Genomic DNA, 17,244 nt, shown 5'->3' on the forward strand with positions numbered 1-17,244 from the left:
ATCAGGGTCATGCTTCACATGAAAACCAAGATAGTTTCAAAGGCCAGATCTGAATGAGAGTGGGGGGGGTTCAGTTTCGGGTAGCGTTGAGGCAGTTGCCATGTTGCAACGAGCTTAGCTTCTAGCTGTGTCCCACAACGTCGGCTGCATCCTTCGAAGGACCCGGCCCAAGGCCGGAAGTGCGAGGCTGTGAAATGGGACGGTCTAGCCTTCAGATTTGCGTCACCGCTGTGTCGGTGGAGTTTAATAAACTCGGCCGTCTGCTCCTTGCTATCTAAAATATAACAGGACACTGGCGTAAATTCTCGACCGTCTCACACTTCTGTTTAATCAGTTTTCTTTTTGACGTTTATTCAGCTGTGTGAAAATCCCGGAGGAACCCACCCGATGGATTAATAAAGTTTTATTTAATCTAATAACTTTGATCTCAGCCAACCCGATTTACTCACGAACAAATAAAACACCGAAATAAGGCAAACAATTACATTTTTAAGTTTTCCGAGTGACTTATATATCATGTTTAACCTGAGTAGCGAAAGAGCGGGGGTCTGAAAACGATGAAGCCGGGAGTCCGCTGCTCTCGCCGGCTTGAGTGACCATTGAATCCCCCGGTTTGCTATCGAGCGGGTGGGTAACAGACGTCTCCGAAAACGTCAGCGCACTTTTGCAAATATGCAATGTTTTGATAAACCAAGCAGATATTTGAAATTTACACCGCCACTTTCTCGCCTGAAAATATGTTAAAAGTTTATTTTGTGACCCAGAAAGATTAATAAGACCAATTTTAAAACTTAGTAGCGGCCGCCATTGTTGGCAGCTGAAATTTGGCTGTGAATTTCGCTATGAATTCTGGGATATGGTGGGCCACGAAGGACACACCCAACCCATCCTTCAAATTCGGGGAAATGAAGGACGCATTTGTCGGCTGCATTTGAAGGAGTCGACGAATTGGGACAGCCTTCGTCGCCGGGCTGTGACGTAATCGGCCTTCAAATGCGGCCTCCGGAGGATGCAGCCGACGTTTTGGGACACAGCTTCTGTCTTGCTAGCTTGCGCTGTGCTCAGTGGATCTGCACTTGACAGTGCAGCCTAGGCGGAGTAGTCGAACGCAGATCCACTGAGCGCTCAACACAGACAGCATCGTCAGAAGAAAAGTTGATAAAATAAAAAAATAAAAAAATTTGTATTGTTCGATACATGTGCGTACCGAACCGAAAGCAGTGTATCAAACGGTTCAATATCGATACGAGTATTGTTGCACCCCTAGTAATCAGTGGTTCCCATTGGGTCACTGACTGTTCTCTAGGACTCTGTGACTGAGCCAAAATGCCAAGTCTTTATGTACCTCTTTGGCACATTGCTTCTGTGCAAGGATACCTATACTGGAAAAAAGGGTTCCTAAGAATTTTGATAGTCGCTAGTTCGTGTAGCACAGACATAGAAGGACAGTGAACTTTTAACTCAAGAAGTCATAGGAGAAGGTTCCTGTGGTTTGAAAGTGCCTTATGTTGAAGCCCCTGGCAAAAGATTGAGCCAGGCTTAATCATCCGATCAAGTATATATAAAAAAAAACAAAACACACATTTCTGCTAGATAATATTTCATTATGAATTGTATATTCCTGTGAAATAATTCAAGATAATTTCATAAATCCATGGAACTGTTAATCAAAATTTATCTTCTTGGTTGGATTTTAGTTCCTTGATCTCAGTCTGTCATTTGTGTCTTAAGGCATAATTAATACAATGAATGAATGGGATTAGTACAATCTTTAGGCTATGCCTTACAGGCATTCATATTCTTAGGTGTTCACAAACACTGCCGCGTAGAATGTGTACTAGAAGTTAGACGATAAGCCTTCTTTTTGACTTCTGCACACTTGGCCAATCACTATGTAAACCCAAACCACAATCTGAAAGGTCATTTCAGACACTGCTAGGTGTCTTAAATGTTGGAATAACAAAGCATATTCACTGACTTTCATTTCATTTTAATTGCTGACCTTTGTTTCAGAAAACAAATATATTTCTCAGATCCCAATAACACAAATCTAGGCTGCAGCCCTGGAGAGCCCCATTCAACCCCTGCTTTGGAGAAGTAGCACATTTCACTACTTCCTGGCCAGCCCTGACCAAATGCCAAACACTGTATGTGTGTGATCTGTGCTTTGACGTTTCCCTTTCTTTTTCCCTTTATTGCACAAATGCTTTAATGGCCCCAGTAAAGGGGCGTTAGAACCTTGAAGCAAAGCCAGCCACACACCTTGGAAGTATTAAGAAGCTGTTTTGTTGTATGTTCCAGAGAGTAAATAGCAGTGTAAAGTGGCTATTTGGGGGTTGCATGTGTATACATATATCTCCACCTAAATGCATACACATGGGCAGTGGATTACTCATCTAATCAGGAGAACACACACATAATGCACAAACACAGCGTCATTTAAACAGGTTCATTTGAAAGCCAGTCTTCATTCACTTTAATGTGTTTAAGGAGTTTCACCAAGTAGTTTTTCCAAATGATTTTCCCATAGTCATACATTGAGGAACTGTATCCTAGGGGACACCTGTTGTAGATTCTGACACCAATCTATCCTAGCAGGTGCTGTTTATCTGCCAGCATTCTTTTAAGAAGACTAACATGTACTATGATGCCATGTCAAGGCAATGTTTTTTTTGTTCAGTTTAAGCACCAGTAGGGTTTTTGGTTCCGAGATTCAGGAATGAGAAACATTGTGGTAACACAGTCCAGATCATTTCCTGTGAAACGTAATCTGATTATAGACCCATTTGAAATAAAACAAAAAAACATGAGGCACAACTAACTGTTTTGTTTTTTTTTGTTTCTTCATTTACTTTTGTCACTTGGCAGAATCAGGACAAGCTGTAAACACAAAACTATTATTACCATATAAAGTTAACATGACAAACTTCAGCAATTAACTGCTTATTTGCACATCCACCAGAGACAAAACAAGCTCCAAACCAGGAGCTCCATAATTTAACTTCTTAGATTACACTACAGTAGACCTGAATGATCCATAGTTCAAAATAATCCTTATTTATATCAAACTGGGACTCCCAGCCACTCAGGTGCCCTTTTTGCTCCTACCTCTTAAACCCAAAAAACAAGGTTAGCAGCTGGGTGGGGCTTCCTGCACTCACAACCAAAGCTCACCATGACATTGTGCAGATCTAAGGGTAGAATGAACTAGAGAAAACAGTTTTTGAAGCATACTGAATCTTGAGTTGCTGTGGGATTACATAAGTCTTTGAAACTTTAGCCCTTATTTAAAAGCCCTTTTTTAAATATTTTGTTTCCAACTTCGCCGGGTGGTTGCGGTTATGGTTATTTTAGGTCCACCCACTATAAATAAGCACAGGGGATTTAGTTTTTCATTCAAATGACACAATTGTAAAGTTAAGCCATTCCTAGATATATGACCTATTTGAAGAGTTTCAGTCAGGTTTCAGAGCTCATCACAGCACAGAAACAGCTTTAGTGAAGGTTACAAATGATCTTCTTATGGCCTCTGACAGTGGACTCATCTCTGTGCTTGTCCTGCTAGACCTTAGTGCTGCGTTTGATACTGTTGATCATAATATCCTATTAGAGCGATTAGAACATGCTGTAGGTATTACAGGTACTGCGCTGCAGTGGTTTGTATCATATCTATCTAATAGACTCCAATTTGTTCAAGTAAATGGAGAGTCCTCTTCACACACTAAGGTCAATTATGGTGTTCCACAGGGTTCAGTGCTAGGACCAATTCTATTTACATTATACATGCTTCCCCTAGGCAGCATCATTAGAAGACATACCATAAATTTTCACTGCTATGCAGATGACACGCAGCTCTATCTATCCATGAAGCCAGGTAACACACACCAATTAGTTAAACTGCAGGAATGTCTTAAAGACAAAGACCTGGATGGCCGCTAACTTTCTGCTTCTTAATTCAGATAAAACTGAGGTTATTGTACTCGGCCCTGAAAATCTTAGAAATATGGTATCTAACCAGATTCTTACTCTGGATGGCATTACCTTGGCCTCCAGTAACACTGTGAGGAACCTTGGAGTCATTTTTGACCAGGACATGTCCTTTAATGCACATATTAAACAAATATGTAAGACTGCTTTCTTCCATTTGCGCAACATCTCTAAAATTAGAAATATCCTGTCTCAGAGTGATGCTGAAAAACTAGTTCATGCATTTATTACTTCCAGGCTGGACTACTGTAATTCTTTATTATCAGGATGTCCTAAAAACTTGCTGAAAAGTCTTCAGCTAATCCAAAATGCTGCAGCAAGAGTCCTGACAGGGACTAGGAAGAGAGAACATATTTCTCCTGTTTTGGCTTCCCTTCATTGGCTTCCTGTTAAATCCAGAATTGAATTCAAAATCCTGCTCCTCACATACAAGGTCTTAAATAATCAGGCCCCATCTTATCTTAATGACCTTGTAGTACCATATCACCCTATTAGAGCACTTCGCTCTCGCTCTGCAGGCCTACTTGTTGTTCCTAGAGTATTTAAAAGTAGAATGGGAGGGAGAGCCTTCAGTTTTCAGGCCCCTCTTCTGTGGAACCAGCTTCCAGTTTGGATTCGGGAGACAGACACTATCTCTACTTTCAAGATTAGGCTTAAAACTTTCCTTTTTGCTAAAGCATATAGTTAGGGCTGGACCAGGTGACCCTGAATCCTCCCTTAGTTATGCTGCAATAGACGTAGGCTGCCGGGGATTCCCATGATGCATTGAGTTTTTCCTTTCCAGCCACTCACTATGTGATAATAGACCTCTCTGCATCGAATCATATCTGTTATTAATTTCTGTCTCTCTTCCACAGCATGTCTTTCATCCTGTTTTCCTTCTTCACCCCAACCGGTCGCAGCAGATGGCCGCCCCTCCCTGAGCCTGGTTCTGCCGGAGGTTTCTTCCTGTTAAAAGGGAGTTTTTCCTTTCCACTGTCGCCAAAGTGCTTGCTCATAGGGGGTCATATGATATGATTGTTGGGGTTTTCTCTGTATTTATTACTGTGCGATCTATTGTACAATATAAAGCGCCTTGAGGCGACTTTTGTTGTGATTTGGCGCTATATAAATAAAATTGAATTGAATTGAATCTAATAAGCCTACTGTTGCTATTAGCCATTTGTTCAACATGTGAACTTCTAAAAGAAAGACCTATTTTATATTTTAAAAAAATCAAGAGGATTAAAAAGGAGTAACTGTATTTAACCTGTATAGCCAATAGCCATCCTCTGGGCTTTTTTGCTATTTCCTCACCCACTTTGTATGCACAGTTTCATCTGTACCTCAATCTTAGCATTACACTAAGCTGATAACTCAGTCTCACATTAACCCCCCCATTATGAAGCTACCATGTTTAACAAAAGGCAGAATCACAGCAAACAAATTAAAGCGTTCACAAGTGCCCACCTCTGCTGATTTTTTTTTACTTATATTTATGATAATAAGTCAAAAATGTGAAGCTTTGACTCAAGTCAAGACCATCACATTTACCATGTTGGTAAAGCTGGGAGTTGTAAAGTTGAATGATAATTGATAGCTTCATAAAATTTACTTGTGTTTCTCTAACTGCGTACCTTTCCTTTCTATAACAGGCATCTTAAGTATCAGGGCTGCTAGGTAACAGCAGGGAAAGCCCAATGTGGTTAACCAGCAACAGTATAACACTTCCTGTGTCAAACCTCAACCCCTCCAAACAACACACACACACACACACACACACACACACACACACCTCCAGCACTATCTCACGTTCCCTCTTCATTTCCTTCTCTCCATATATCTCTTTGTCGCTCTGTAAGAGACCAGATTGACCCACTAATGTTCCTTGCCAACCAAACAACAACTCTGATGCAGCTGAAACCAGATTATTCCAGTTCTCTGTGGTCAGTCAATGAGGGAGCAGAGAGGGGGTAGCGGATGGCTCAGCTTGATCAAAGAACACACACACACACACACACACACACGGTAACATACACACATACACAGATTTCTACTTGAGACTTGAGTGTCTCTGTCAGGACATGTCCCCTGAGTCTGGGTCTCTTGTTCTGTGTCAGAAATCTTTCTCCAACATTTGGGAGAAATCTGAAATCAAGATCTGTGCTGTAGGGTTGAATGTTTTCCGCCTGTAGAAAACATTCAACCCTACAGCTCAATGTGTAGCTACAGAGAGTGGCAATGAGAAACTGTGGAGGGGAGGGTGGAATGGGTACGAGGCTGAGAGTTGACAGGAAACAGAAAGAAAAAAGAAAAAACAAGTAAACAATGAACAAAAAGGAAATTAGAAGGTAGGGATATGATTAAAAGCAAACAGAAAGCCAGGGCCCGTATCCCTAAAGAATCTTTGTGCAAAAAGTGGCTCCTAGCGGCCAAATTCTAAGAAAATTCTCAGAGTCGTGACGTTTTCTTAGAATTTCCCCTAAAAGTGACACGACAATCCCAGTTAATATAAAAGCTATTCCTCAAGATTCCTAGCGCTTAAAAGGGCTCCTAAGGCGAGATCTGCTAAGAGCAGGGAAGAGGACTTTTAGTGGCTTAAGAGTTCCCCTAAGCAGCTGCAAAAAATGGCCAACAGAAGAGGCAGGAGAGATACCTTTATGTTCATTCACCAACTGGGCCAGCAACAAACCTTGCTCCTCAGTCCAGTTCGGCTTGCAAGTCCTTTTTTTCTCCATTTTCTGTGTTTGTAGGATATTTGTTAACAAGCCTTTACAAATAGACCAGCCAGCAATCACAGACATTGATAAAAGCTGAGCCGTGTTACCCTCGTTAAGACCACACTGGGACTTGTAACGTTGTGATTTCTACTTCATTAGGGACAGCCCCTTGAGATAGGCCATCTTGTTTTCAATGGGGTCCATATGGGAGTGAAAGTACAAAATATGCCAGCTAGGATATTGATATGAGCAAATAAGACACGAATCATTATTTGAACAGGGTGTAATGAGTTTAAGTTTTCACATATTTTAGATTCTAATGTTAGGCTATAACCCCTACAGCTTACTATTCATTTTCCAGATATTTTCTTGAATGTGAAATATTATTTACAATTACAGTCAGCATAAGATTAGAGTGTATAATTATGTTTATTGATTTGAGGGTACATCCTTTGCTCATTCTCACCAAAAGCTCATTTCCATCAAACTTGTAGGATCAACCAATCACGGCTTTTGAAATGATGACTCATACCTAGCAAAGGGGTCAACCACACCTCCTCACTAAGATAGGATTTTCCATCCATTCCTTGCTCAGAGTTCACTGAAAATGTTCTGGAATCACTTCTAAGCTAAAACTCCTGGCAAGGAATTTTTAGGTTAAGTTAGGAGCTCTCTGAGAGGATTCTCAGAATCTTTAGGGATACGGGCCCTGGTTTACAACAGGGATAATAGGACACAAGACTTAATAAAGGCACAGTGGATGAGGGGGAGAGGAAAAATAAAAATGAAAATTAAAGAAACAGCAGAAAATTTGTAACAGAAATGAAAAGAAAGACAAAGAAAAATACAATAAAGAAGATTAAAGTAAAACAGAGAAAAGGGGAAGAAAGATGCAATGAGATGAAATTGGAGAACTAAGAGCAGCAAGGCGACCTGAGCACCTGTTGGGGTGGTTTGTGACAGCAGGATTGTACAACAGGGTCATATCCTCGCTTGTGTAACCACTGCCCTGCACACAATGTGCTGTGGGGCAAAACTGATTGGGCTAGATACCAATAGAGGTCCAATAACATCAACAGACGGTTCTACGCAGTTCACAAGAAGAACTAACGGACGCTGTATCGTTAGCCTGAGATATCCACTGAGTAACTAAGAGCCTGCTGCCTCCTGTGAGCTGCAGATGTAGAGCATTTAGTATAAACAATGCTGAGTTTACAAAAACACAATGGCCGTGGTAACACCCTTTGTCATGTTAGTAGTTTCTTCAGTCACTTGATTAAAGGTTAGGAGTAGATTAACTTTGAAGCCCCCAAATTCACATCAAATGGTTAATTCTCCATTTATTCATCCATGTTGCTGAATTTTAACTGAATGACCCTAACTCCTAACCCTAACCCCTCAAACTAAGAGACATGATATAGATAGATTTTTATGCTCCACAACTTCAGCTCCAAACCTCAGGTTATCAAAATAATTGAATGTGTGCATTTTCAAAGTCTTACAGACTCTTCTGAAGATCTAACTGTGTGTACCTCAGTTGAAAAGCAGTTTCCAACATCAAAAGATGCAGGAGGTTTACCTTGTCCATTGGAATAGTAGATCCACTTCTCTCGGGCTTGAGTTAGTGGTGCAGGTGGTTTCTTTTGAATTGCCTTCTCCATGATGCTGCTTGGGTCCTGCATTGGCCCCTTCTTCAACACCTGAGAGCTCTGCTTCACGCTACACACTACGATCACCACCAGCACCAGCAACAGCAGCAGTACAATCATCCAGGGCAAGTGTTCATTTATGTCAAAGTGATTATGGGTGCTTGGCCTTGGGAATCCCCTGCGAGTTGGCCTGTAGTAGCTGGAGGCCCCACCTCCGCTACCTTGTCCATTAATCTTGCTTATGCTTGTTTCAACCTTGACTATTTCTTCAGTCCCCAGACCTTCTATTGCCCTCTTGTTAGGCCCTGGGTTTGGTTCAGAATTCAGTTGCCCCCTCTGCAGCTCATGGTCCATTGGTTCCTCATGAACTGCGAGAACTGGAGTCCAATTTGGTGGGGTGAGAGTGCCAGGATGGCTTAGGAGGTGCTCTTCTGCTCGCTGGCTTTTTCCACCCTGGGGTTCCTTCAGCTGAATGGCTGCTGACTGGCTGTGGGTACCTGTGTTGAGAGGTTGATGGAGACACAGAACAAGCAAGAAGAGAGATAAGAAAGAACAAGGAAAGCAAAGATAGAAGATAGTATAGGAGTAGCAGATGACAGACAACAGTGACACGGAGAAAGAGGGAATTAAACTCAGTCACTTGGGAGTTTTGTCTGACTGAGACAACAAAAACAGAAGGTGTCACGGGAGGGGGATCCTAACACCTTAATCCATCCAAGCAATCTGGCACAAACACGCTTTGTTGAGTTCCTTCATCACTGAGTGGACCGTGTACACCTTTTTAAAATTGTTATTACAATCTGAGTATTCATGAAAACGAAAAGAGCATTTAGATGATGTTAGGTAGCTGTCAAAGAAAAGTTTAACATACTGTAAAAAGGTTCTTGTGACTACCCTGTTCTAAAAATGACTTGCAAAAAGTTGTTAACTGCTGGGTCTGCAGATGTTCACAGGGGTCAAAATCTCCTTTTTTTTCCAGGCAGTGGCCATTATAGTCATTGTTGAGCATACTAATACTAATACTGTGCAGAAATTGCAAACCAGTGCAAATGACTAACAGATGTTAAAATCTATATACATATGCCCACATTTGGGGAGAACAAGGAGAAGCTGTACACAACACACCAAAATGACCAGAGAGCTTAATCTGAGCATCTCCAATTAGCATAGCTTGGTGCACAAACAGAAATTTTTTAATTTTGTTCTTACATTAGGTGCAGGAGTGGGTTTCAAGTGAAGAAAATTAAATAATAATATCCAAGATAGGAGCCTGAAAAGGCACAGCTTTCCAAAGGGTCTGCACAGAAGTGATGATGAGGTGCTGAATTTTGTTTCAGTCGTACTTAGTGTGAACACAACTGACTTGGGTGACTACAGTATGTTTGCATCCCTCAACAGGTAAATCATCCGTAAAAAAGTAACTGCAAATTTTTTCTAATCTCCTTCTCCTCCTTCTGCTTTGCAAAAAAGCTGTGCTCCGTCTTGTTATCTCAGAGCAGATGAGCTCTAAATTGCTCATTCATAGTCTGTTCATTAATTAAGGAGTGAGGGACAATGTAATCAGCCTGGGTGGAGGAACAGCGTTAAACCAAAAAAAGAGAGGGGACTAGTCAGACAGAACAACTTAAAAACTGCTTCCAATCAGTTGAAATGGTAGAAGAACAATTAGCAATGTGTTTGACATAAAAGTGGAGCAGTGCTTTGTGGGCACTGGAACAAACCAATGATCAATCAATATCAGTGCATTATTTACCACTATTGATTATCAGTGTGTCAGCCAGTACCACCCTGCTGCTCACAGAAGCAATTGGCTTCTGTTTATGCAAGACAAATCCTCAAAATCAGTGTGATATTTTGTCTGGCACTAACACACTGCACCATTATAACATGGCGTGACCGTCGTACACTAACTAAAGCTACGTAATGGTAAAGTGTTGGTGAAAAAAACTAGGTGGTGACTTTTAACTTTCATAACAACAGAATGTCTACGAGTTGGCACAAACACGCTTTGTTGACTTCCTTCATCACTTCACTTCAAATCACTTTCTGCCTCCGTAAGTATTAGATCATTGTTTTCCAAGACCTCTATAACCTTGTCATGTCTCCATATATGGATTTAAGAGTTGCTTGAATATATTTGGTTGCTAGGAGATTAGTCATGTACCTAAAAAAAAAAAAAAAACCCTCTACACTAACTTTTTATACACCTCATATAGCTAATTGATGTAGGCTTTTATCACTTCTGTTAGCACTATGCTATGACGTTTTAGTACACACACCCACTACAACTCAGTCACCACTCCTTTTCTTCCCAGAATGAGGTGGTCCTCTTGCCTTTTACTTCTACTGACAATAAGGCTACATTCACACTGCACGCGAAAGCACATCAAATCTGACTTTTTTGACCCTATGCGACCCATATCCGATCATGGTATGACAGTTGGAACAACACAAATCCAATATTTTCAGATCCGACCTAGGTCACTTTCGTATGTGGTATCCGATACATATCTGATGTTTTAGAAAGCGACTGCTGTTTGAATGGTCATGTCGCATTAAATCCGTCTTTTACGTCACTGACACGAGACAGAAGCCAGTTATCAGCGCCGGAGTAGGAAACTGGAGACGGAGTGAGTCAATGGACAGAAACTGAGGTTTTGGACTTGATTAGCATATGGGGAGACAATTCTATTCAAGCTAAACGACTCCGTGTCCATATAGACCTCTGCACGGAGGTAGCAGCCACTGCTCCAAACAAGGCCTAGGTTAAAGCACGGGCTCTCTTTTTTCTCAGTGTCCTTCTTTCTCTAATTAATTTGTCAAAATTTTGTCGGTTATGACTGTGCAGAAATTGATAGACTGTTGCGACAACACCTAGCTCTGTAGCCACCATTTTTACTTCCGTAAATAGAGCGCGTTGTGTGTGACATTTTCTTTTGCGCATGCGGGCCACTTTGAGGGCCGTGAACCATTCACACTAGAGCACGTTTGCTGTCACATTTTATTTGTAGTGTGAACAACCAGACAAAAAAATCGGATACAATCAAAAATCATAAATAACAATAATAATAATAATAATTCATAAAGAAGAATAAGCACTTTTAATTTATGCTTTAATTTATATGTGCACCCGACATGCTCACATTTCATTAGTAAGCAAACTACCAATACCTAACCTAAGCCAGAAGAAAGCCAAATGAAGGTACCTCAATGAATTGAAACTCCTGTAAACCACTTTGTGTGGTTTTTAAGGTACTGTTGAAATAAAGTTATTGCTTTTCATATTATAACTATAATAGTAATAATTATTATTATTTTATTATTATAATAATTTCCCCCCAAAAATGAGACTTTTTATTCTGACTGACGGTTAATGTTAGCTTACCTTCTAACTCAAATAACTTGCTAGCCTTTCAATGTATCTGCTTGCTGCCTAATTCTGCCTTGCTTTCTGTGTCACATTTAGTGTGTGGAACCTTCCTTGCAAGCCAGTTGTTTATTGTTATTGTATTTTTAACAGGATTATTATTATGATTAGCACTTTTTTGGCTAATGGTAGCTAATGTTGTTTGCTGTTGATAATGTATGGGGGGGGGGTTAAAAGAGGCCTTTGGGCAAGGCAATAAGGGAGGAGACAATAAATGCCACCTTTGATTTTACAGGAAACCCATAACATATCTTTCACATGGAAAATGTTTGAAAAATGCTACTTTTATTCAGTCAACTTTTATAAATGTAAAGAAACATAAAAAAACAGTTAAAGCGGAACACTATATAAATTCAAATAAAACATTATTGAACAGAATTCCCATCCCTCACCTTTATGTGCAGGTCCAGCCAGGGGTGCTGGAAAGATTGAAGAAATAATGGGTTCCTGTACAAGCACAGCCTGTCCTGAGCCACCTGAAGCAGTGGTGGAGGCAGAGGATGGAGCTGTAGAAAGAGGTCCACAGATATTATCTTTCTCTCTAGTCCCCGGTAAGACCAGCACCAGCCCCTGAACCTGGCAGTCTGTGTGATTTCTACACTGCGTTGCACTTGATTCCACATCTGAAAAAGTCCCCTCAGAGCACAGCTTACAGACCACGTCCTTTTTCTCACTGCCCTGCTTTTTCACCCTCTTGCCTGGGGGGCACAAGGAGTGGGGCTTACACACAGCACCACTATTGCCTGACAAGAATGTATTGGGTGGGCATGTGCAGATTCGATCCTGGGTGGCTGTGCAAGGCGTTTTCTCGATAAAGCCAGCTGGGCAAGGACTCCTGCAACGATGGCATTGCTGAACTCCATTCTCTCCCCGTGTGAAGGTGCCTTTGGGACAGGGGCTGCATTCCCTCACAGATGTTGGAGAGCAGTGGATAGAGACATAGGTGCCAGCCGGGCACTTATCACAGACCAGCTGGGTGCCCGTGTCTTGGTCGGTGTGCTGATAGTGCCGTTGAGAAAGAATGGGCGGGTCATCTGTGTTGGATGTGGTCAAAACCCGAGCTGAGATATCGACCACAACTGTACATAAGAGCTGAGAGGAAAAGAGAAGGCAGCTATTAGGCGAAAGACAAAAAATGTTTTTAAAAATGTTCTGGTGTAGAATTTTATGCACCAGGACAGATTGTCAACCCCTGAAGAATGCTGCATTCATTATACTGCAGTAAAGTGTTTAAAGCAAAAACCACACACTATCTGAATTCTTAGGACTGGGATCCACAATGTCAGGTTCACATATTAGGTGGTTTTGTCAGTACTGTCCACTGAAAGATGGAGTATGAAGTAACTTAATTTTACAAGAACCAAATAGATTAAGGCTTAACTAATATCCTGTTATGGAACTTATTAGGGCTGGGCCATATCATACCGTTCATGGCAATACAGGTATAATGTTGGGCAACGATAATAAAATGAAATATCGCGATAGAATATGGGTAAAACGCGCATGCACAGTGCCTTTCTTTTCATACGCACATGGCAGAAAAAGCATGGCAGCGACGGAGAATGAGAAGGGCGAGAGCGGATCGTTGAATGAAACGGATGAACCAGAATTGGTTTGTAAAAATGCTGCAACTTCAGTGGTGTGGAACTGGTTTAGCTTTCATCCGTTAGATACACAACAAAGCACTATTTTTGGTAGAGCATGCTAGCGGGCCGTCGTTATTACCGTGTTTTTTGGAAAATACGGCACACTTAAAATCAATCCTTTGATTTTTCTGAAAATCAACAGTGCCCCTTATAATCCCGTGTGCCTTATGTATGAATTCTGGTTGTGTTTACTGACCTCGAAACGATTTTATGTGGTACATGGCGCTCGAAAATCTGTCAAATGTTTTAGTACGACTTTGCTAAGCTACGAACCCGCACCACTTGATGGATTGTCGGAGCATTACCGCTATCGTAGTCAGGAGCCTCGCGGAGTGATACGTACTGTGTTTCAACATAATATTACCCTATTGTGTGTGTGTATAACCTCTTTTTAACTTTTGTGAATATTATACATGGCTATGCTGAGGATATGTCAGCCAATTTCCACTGGAAATGCCTTTTGGTTAAACTGTCAGCAAGGAATTTGCATTTGCACTGTTAAATTTTTATATAACTTTAATGCACATAAAAAACAGCTGCTTGTTTAAGTGAAAATACATTGATTTTTTTTTTTTTTGCACTAATAAAGTTGTGGAGTTGTAAAGTATTTTGTCTAGTGTCAATTATATCGTCAGTTATGTCGTTATCGCAAATTTTCAAATTTATATCATGATGAATATTTTTGGTCATATCGCCCTGCTCTAGTACTTATTTCCTTTACCAGCTACCATTTTTTATGCTGTCCATGGCTTTTTTATAAAATTTTGCCCTGACTGAAGCATTCCAATTTAATATGAAAACTTCAATGCAAAAATTTATGACATGTAGGAAATGTATCATGTAGTTTATGAAAATTTGCCTCTTGAGCATGTTGCTCTAACAAAACCAAAACCAACAGGTTGCCAGCGACGTTGTGGATGTTAAGAGGTTAACCATCTGAGGTCTAAACTGTCATCAGTGATGGTCCCAACCCTGGCCCTAAAACCTAAACTTAAACCTGCTTTGGAATTAAGCAAAATTTATGTTTTTTAGAAGAAAAAAAAAGTACATTTTTATGTGTGTCAGTTAAAATGGTTACTTGTCCCATGATAACAACACCTGGGAGAAGCACAGAAGGTGCCTAAAATCCTACATGTATTTTATTTAATATTAGGTTTTTACAGAGTCACAAATTAGAAATAAATAGTGAAATCATCTAATTTAAAATGTAATTCCAGCATACATTATACTCATTCATTCATTTATAAATACATTTTGGTAAGTCTGTGACCATTCTCTGGTTTATCATTGCCTTTTTTTGGTACTCAACATCCCTACCAGACAGAAAAGACATGACCTTAATATGAGTCAGCTTACATGGATACACTCATACCTCCATCTGGTATCGCTAATATCACTTAGTCACTACACTGACTCATCCTGGCCCTCACAACTTTAGTGTCAAATGGTGTGCATTCATTTCCACAATTACGAATTTTACTGATGTATCATGGGGAACTTTGTTCTTTTTTCTTCCCCAAGGCTTCCCTCTCACTGCTGCTGGGAACCTCAGCTCAGCGGGTTTAGGGGAACAACCCACACATGTCTAGGATTACACATTTACACAGGCCCAAGCTGAGTCATGCCAGAGTGATGTTATCAGGCAATGCTAGAGACTACACATGTCACGGTTCTGGGTCATTTTGACCCAGCTTTCTGTTTCTCATGTTTTGGTGTTTTTCTAGATTATGATTATGTTCTGATTAATCAGTGATACTGTTTTGATTCTGATTATTATTTAGTAGGTTTTGGTCAGTGTCTAGTCTGTCTCTCTCTGTCTAGTCCATGTCTTAGTAAAGTATGTTTTGTTTCCTGTTTTACTTTGAAGGATCATGGTCTTGTGTGATGTCAGTGTGTTCAGTTTTACTGCTCCCCTGTCTCGTTAGTCCAATTTCTCCCAGCTGTGTCTCCCTCCTGTTTCTCATTCCCTGATTACTTCCCTGTGTATATAGCCCTGTGTTTTCCTGTGCTCTCTGTCGTGTTGTACCCTCCACTAGCTGTGTGTTTTGCCTCTGTGTGTCCAGTGTTTAGTCTCCAGCTCCTGTTTAGTATTTCAGTTCCAGTGTTTTAGTCCTCCAGGGTTTTTGTTTGTCTTTTGGTGAGTTTAGTTAAGTAAGAGGTTTTTCCCAGCAATGAAGCTGCGCTTTAAGTTGTACTTCCGTGTCTGAGTCCTGCATTTTGGATCCACCACTCCTGCTTGCCTGCCTGCCACACAGCCAACCATGACAACACATGGCTTTACCATTTGATACTTTTAAACAACCAGTTGCAGTCTTTACACTTATTTACTTCAAAACAACCAATCATAAGATTTTTAGGGTAGCTATAACATTAACCTCTTACTCGTGTGAAGTCTAAGTAAACTAACTGTAAAGCAAAATTGTTTCCCCAATCTGATCATATGTTTATTTCTTTTACTGTAAATACAACAGCCTCCAAAACCTATACTCTCCATGACATCACATTTAGAAAAATTAGTAGTATTAACAGTCAGTCTTCAAGTTTTACTCTTCCCTCCATAGCTGATGTATCAAATCTTATTCAAAAATCTAAATCATCCACCCGTCAGCCTGACCCTCTTCCCACTGTGTTAGTTAAAGCTTGTCTTCCCTCATTGGCTCCTCTCATAACTCGTATTATCCACTCTTCCCTTAACACTGGAATTGTTCCTTCGTCCTTGAAAACTGCTTCTGTCATTCCAATTCTCAAAAAGCCTGGTGCAGATCCCAATCATTTTGATAATCTTTGCCCTATATCAAACCTCCCCTTTATTTCAAAAATCCTTGATGAAGTTGCCTCCCAGCTTCACTCATACCTCAATGACCATATTCTCTACAAACAATTTCAGCCTGGTTTCTGCCCCAATCATAGTACAGAAACTGCTTTGTTAAGGATTACTAATGGCCTTGTGATGGCCGCTGATTCTGGTCTTTTAACCATCCTCATCCTTCTCGATCTTAGTGCGGCATTTGACACCATTTCTCATAATATCCTCCTGAGCAGATTAGCGTCCATTGGCATTAGTCATACCCCCCTTGCCTGGTTCACCTCATATCTCTCAGACCTACTCAGTTTATCCCATTTAAATCACACTCCTCAAGTTTCTTAGGGGTAGGGCCTCTTTTATTCATTATCTACATGCTCCTTCTTGGCCATGTATTCCGAAAATATAATATAAATTTTCATTGTTATGCTGATGACACCCAGCTCTACATTTCCTCCAAATCTAATTCATCCCTTCCACCTACCTCCCTCTCAAACTGTTTTATGGAGATTAGATTATGGTTCTCTTCTAATTTTTTCAAACTTAACAGTAATGAAACAGAAGTTTTACTCATTGGTACAGCCTCTATTTTAACCAAATCTCACAGTTTCTCCATTAATATTGAAGATTCCCCCATCTTTCCTTCCCCGCAGATAAAGAGTTTGGGCGTCATACTCTCTCATTTCAGTCTCACATTAATTACATAACCTGGTCTGCATACTTTAACTTACGTAACATTAACCGACTTCGTCCCTTGCTTACTCCCCATGCTGCTGCCATCCTTGTCCATAGTCTTATTATTTCCCAGATCGATTATTGTAACTCCCTCTTATTTGGTCTCCCCAATAAGTCCCTCCATAAACTTCAACTTCTTCAGAATTCTGCAGCTCAGGTCATAACTCGTACTTCCTTAACAGGCTATATTACCCCAATTCTTCAACAGCTTCACTGGGTGCCCATAGAAGTCCATTCATAACCTTGCCCCTTATCTCTATGGTCTGCTTCATATCACCACTGTTTCCCGCTCTCTCAG

The 17,244-nt window shown here is 40.7% G+C and overlaps 1 protein-coding gene across 2 annotated transcripts in view; it reads right to left on the reverse strand.

Annotated features, from left to right (window-relative positions):
* Positions 1 to 17,244, reverse strand: part of tnfrsf21 (tumor necrosis factor receptor superfamily, member 21) — a 72,371-nt gene that overhangs the window by 37,814 nt on the left and 17,313 nt on the right. For both annotated transcript variants that reach the window (XM_019346288.2, XM_025899049.1), the window contains 2 exons: positions 12,155 to 12,854; positions 8,266 to 8,832 (listed from right to left, as the gene is read on the reverse strand). In XM_019346288.2, the coding sequence (XP_019201833.1) occupies positions 8,266 to 8,832; positions 12,155 to 12,854 (1,267 nt within the window). The remainder of the gene's footprint in view (positions 1 to 8,265; positions 8,833 to 12,154; positions 12,855 to 17,244) is intronic.

Source organism: Oreochromis niloticus, linkage group LG15 (assembly GCF_001858045.2).
Source record: "Oreochromis niloticus isolate F11D_XX linkage group LG15, O_niloticus_UMD_NMBU, whole genome shotgun sequence".
In the NCBI taxonomy this organism is placed as follows: domain Eukaryota; kingdom Metazoa; phylum Chordata; class Actinopteri; order Cichliformes; family Cichlidae; genus Oreochromis; species Oreochromis niloticus.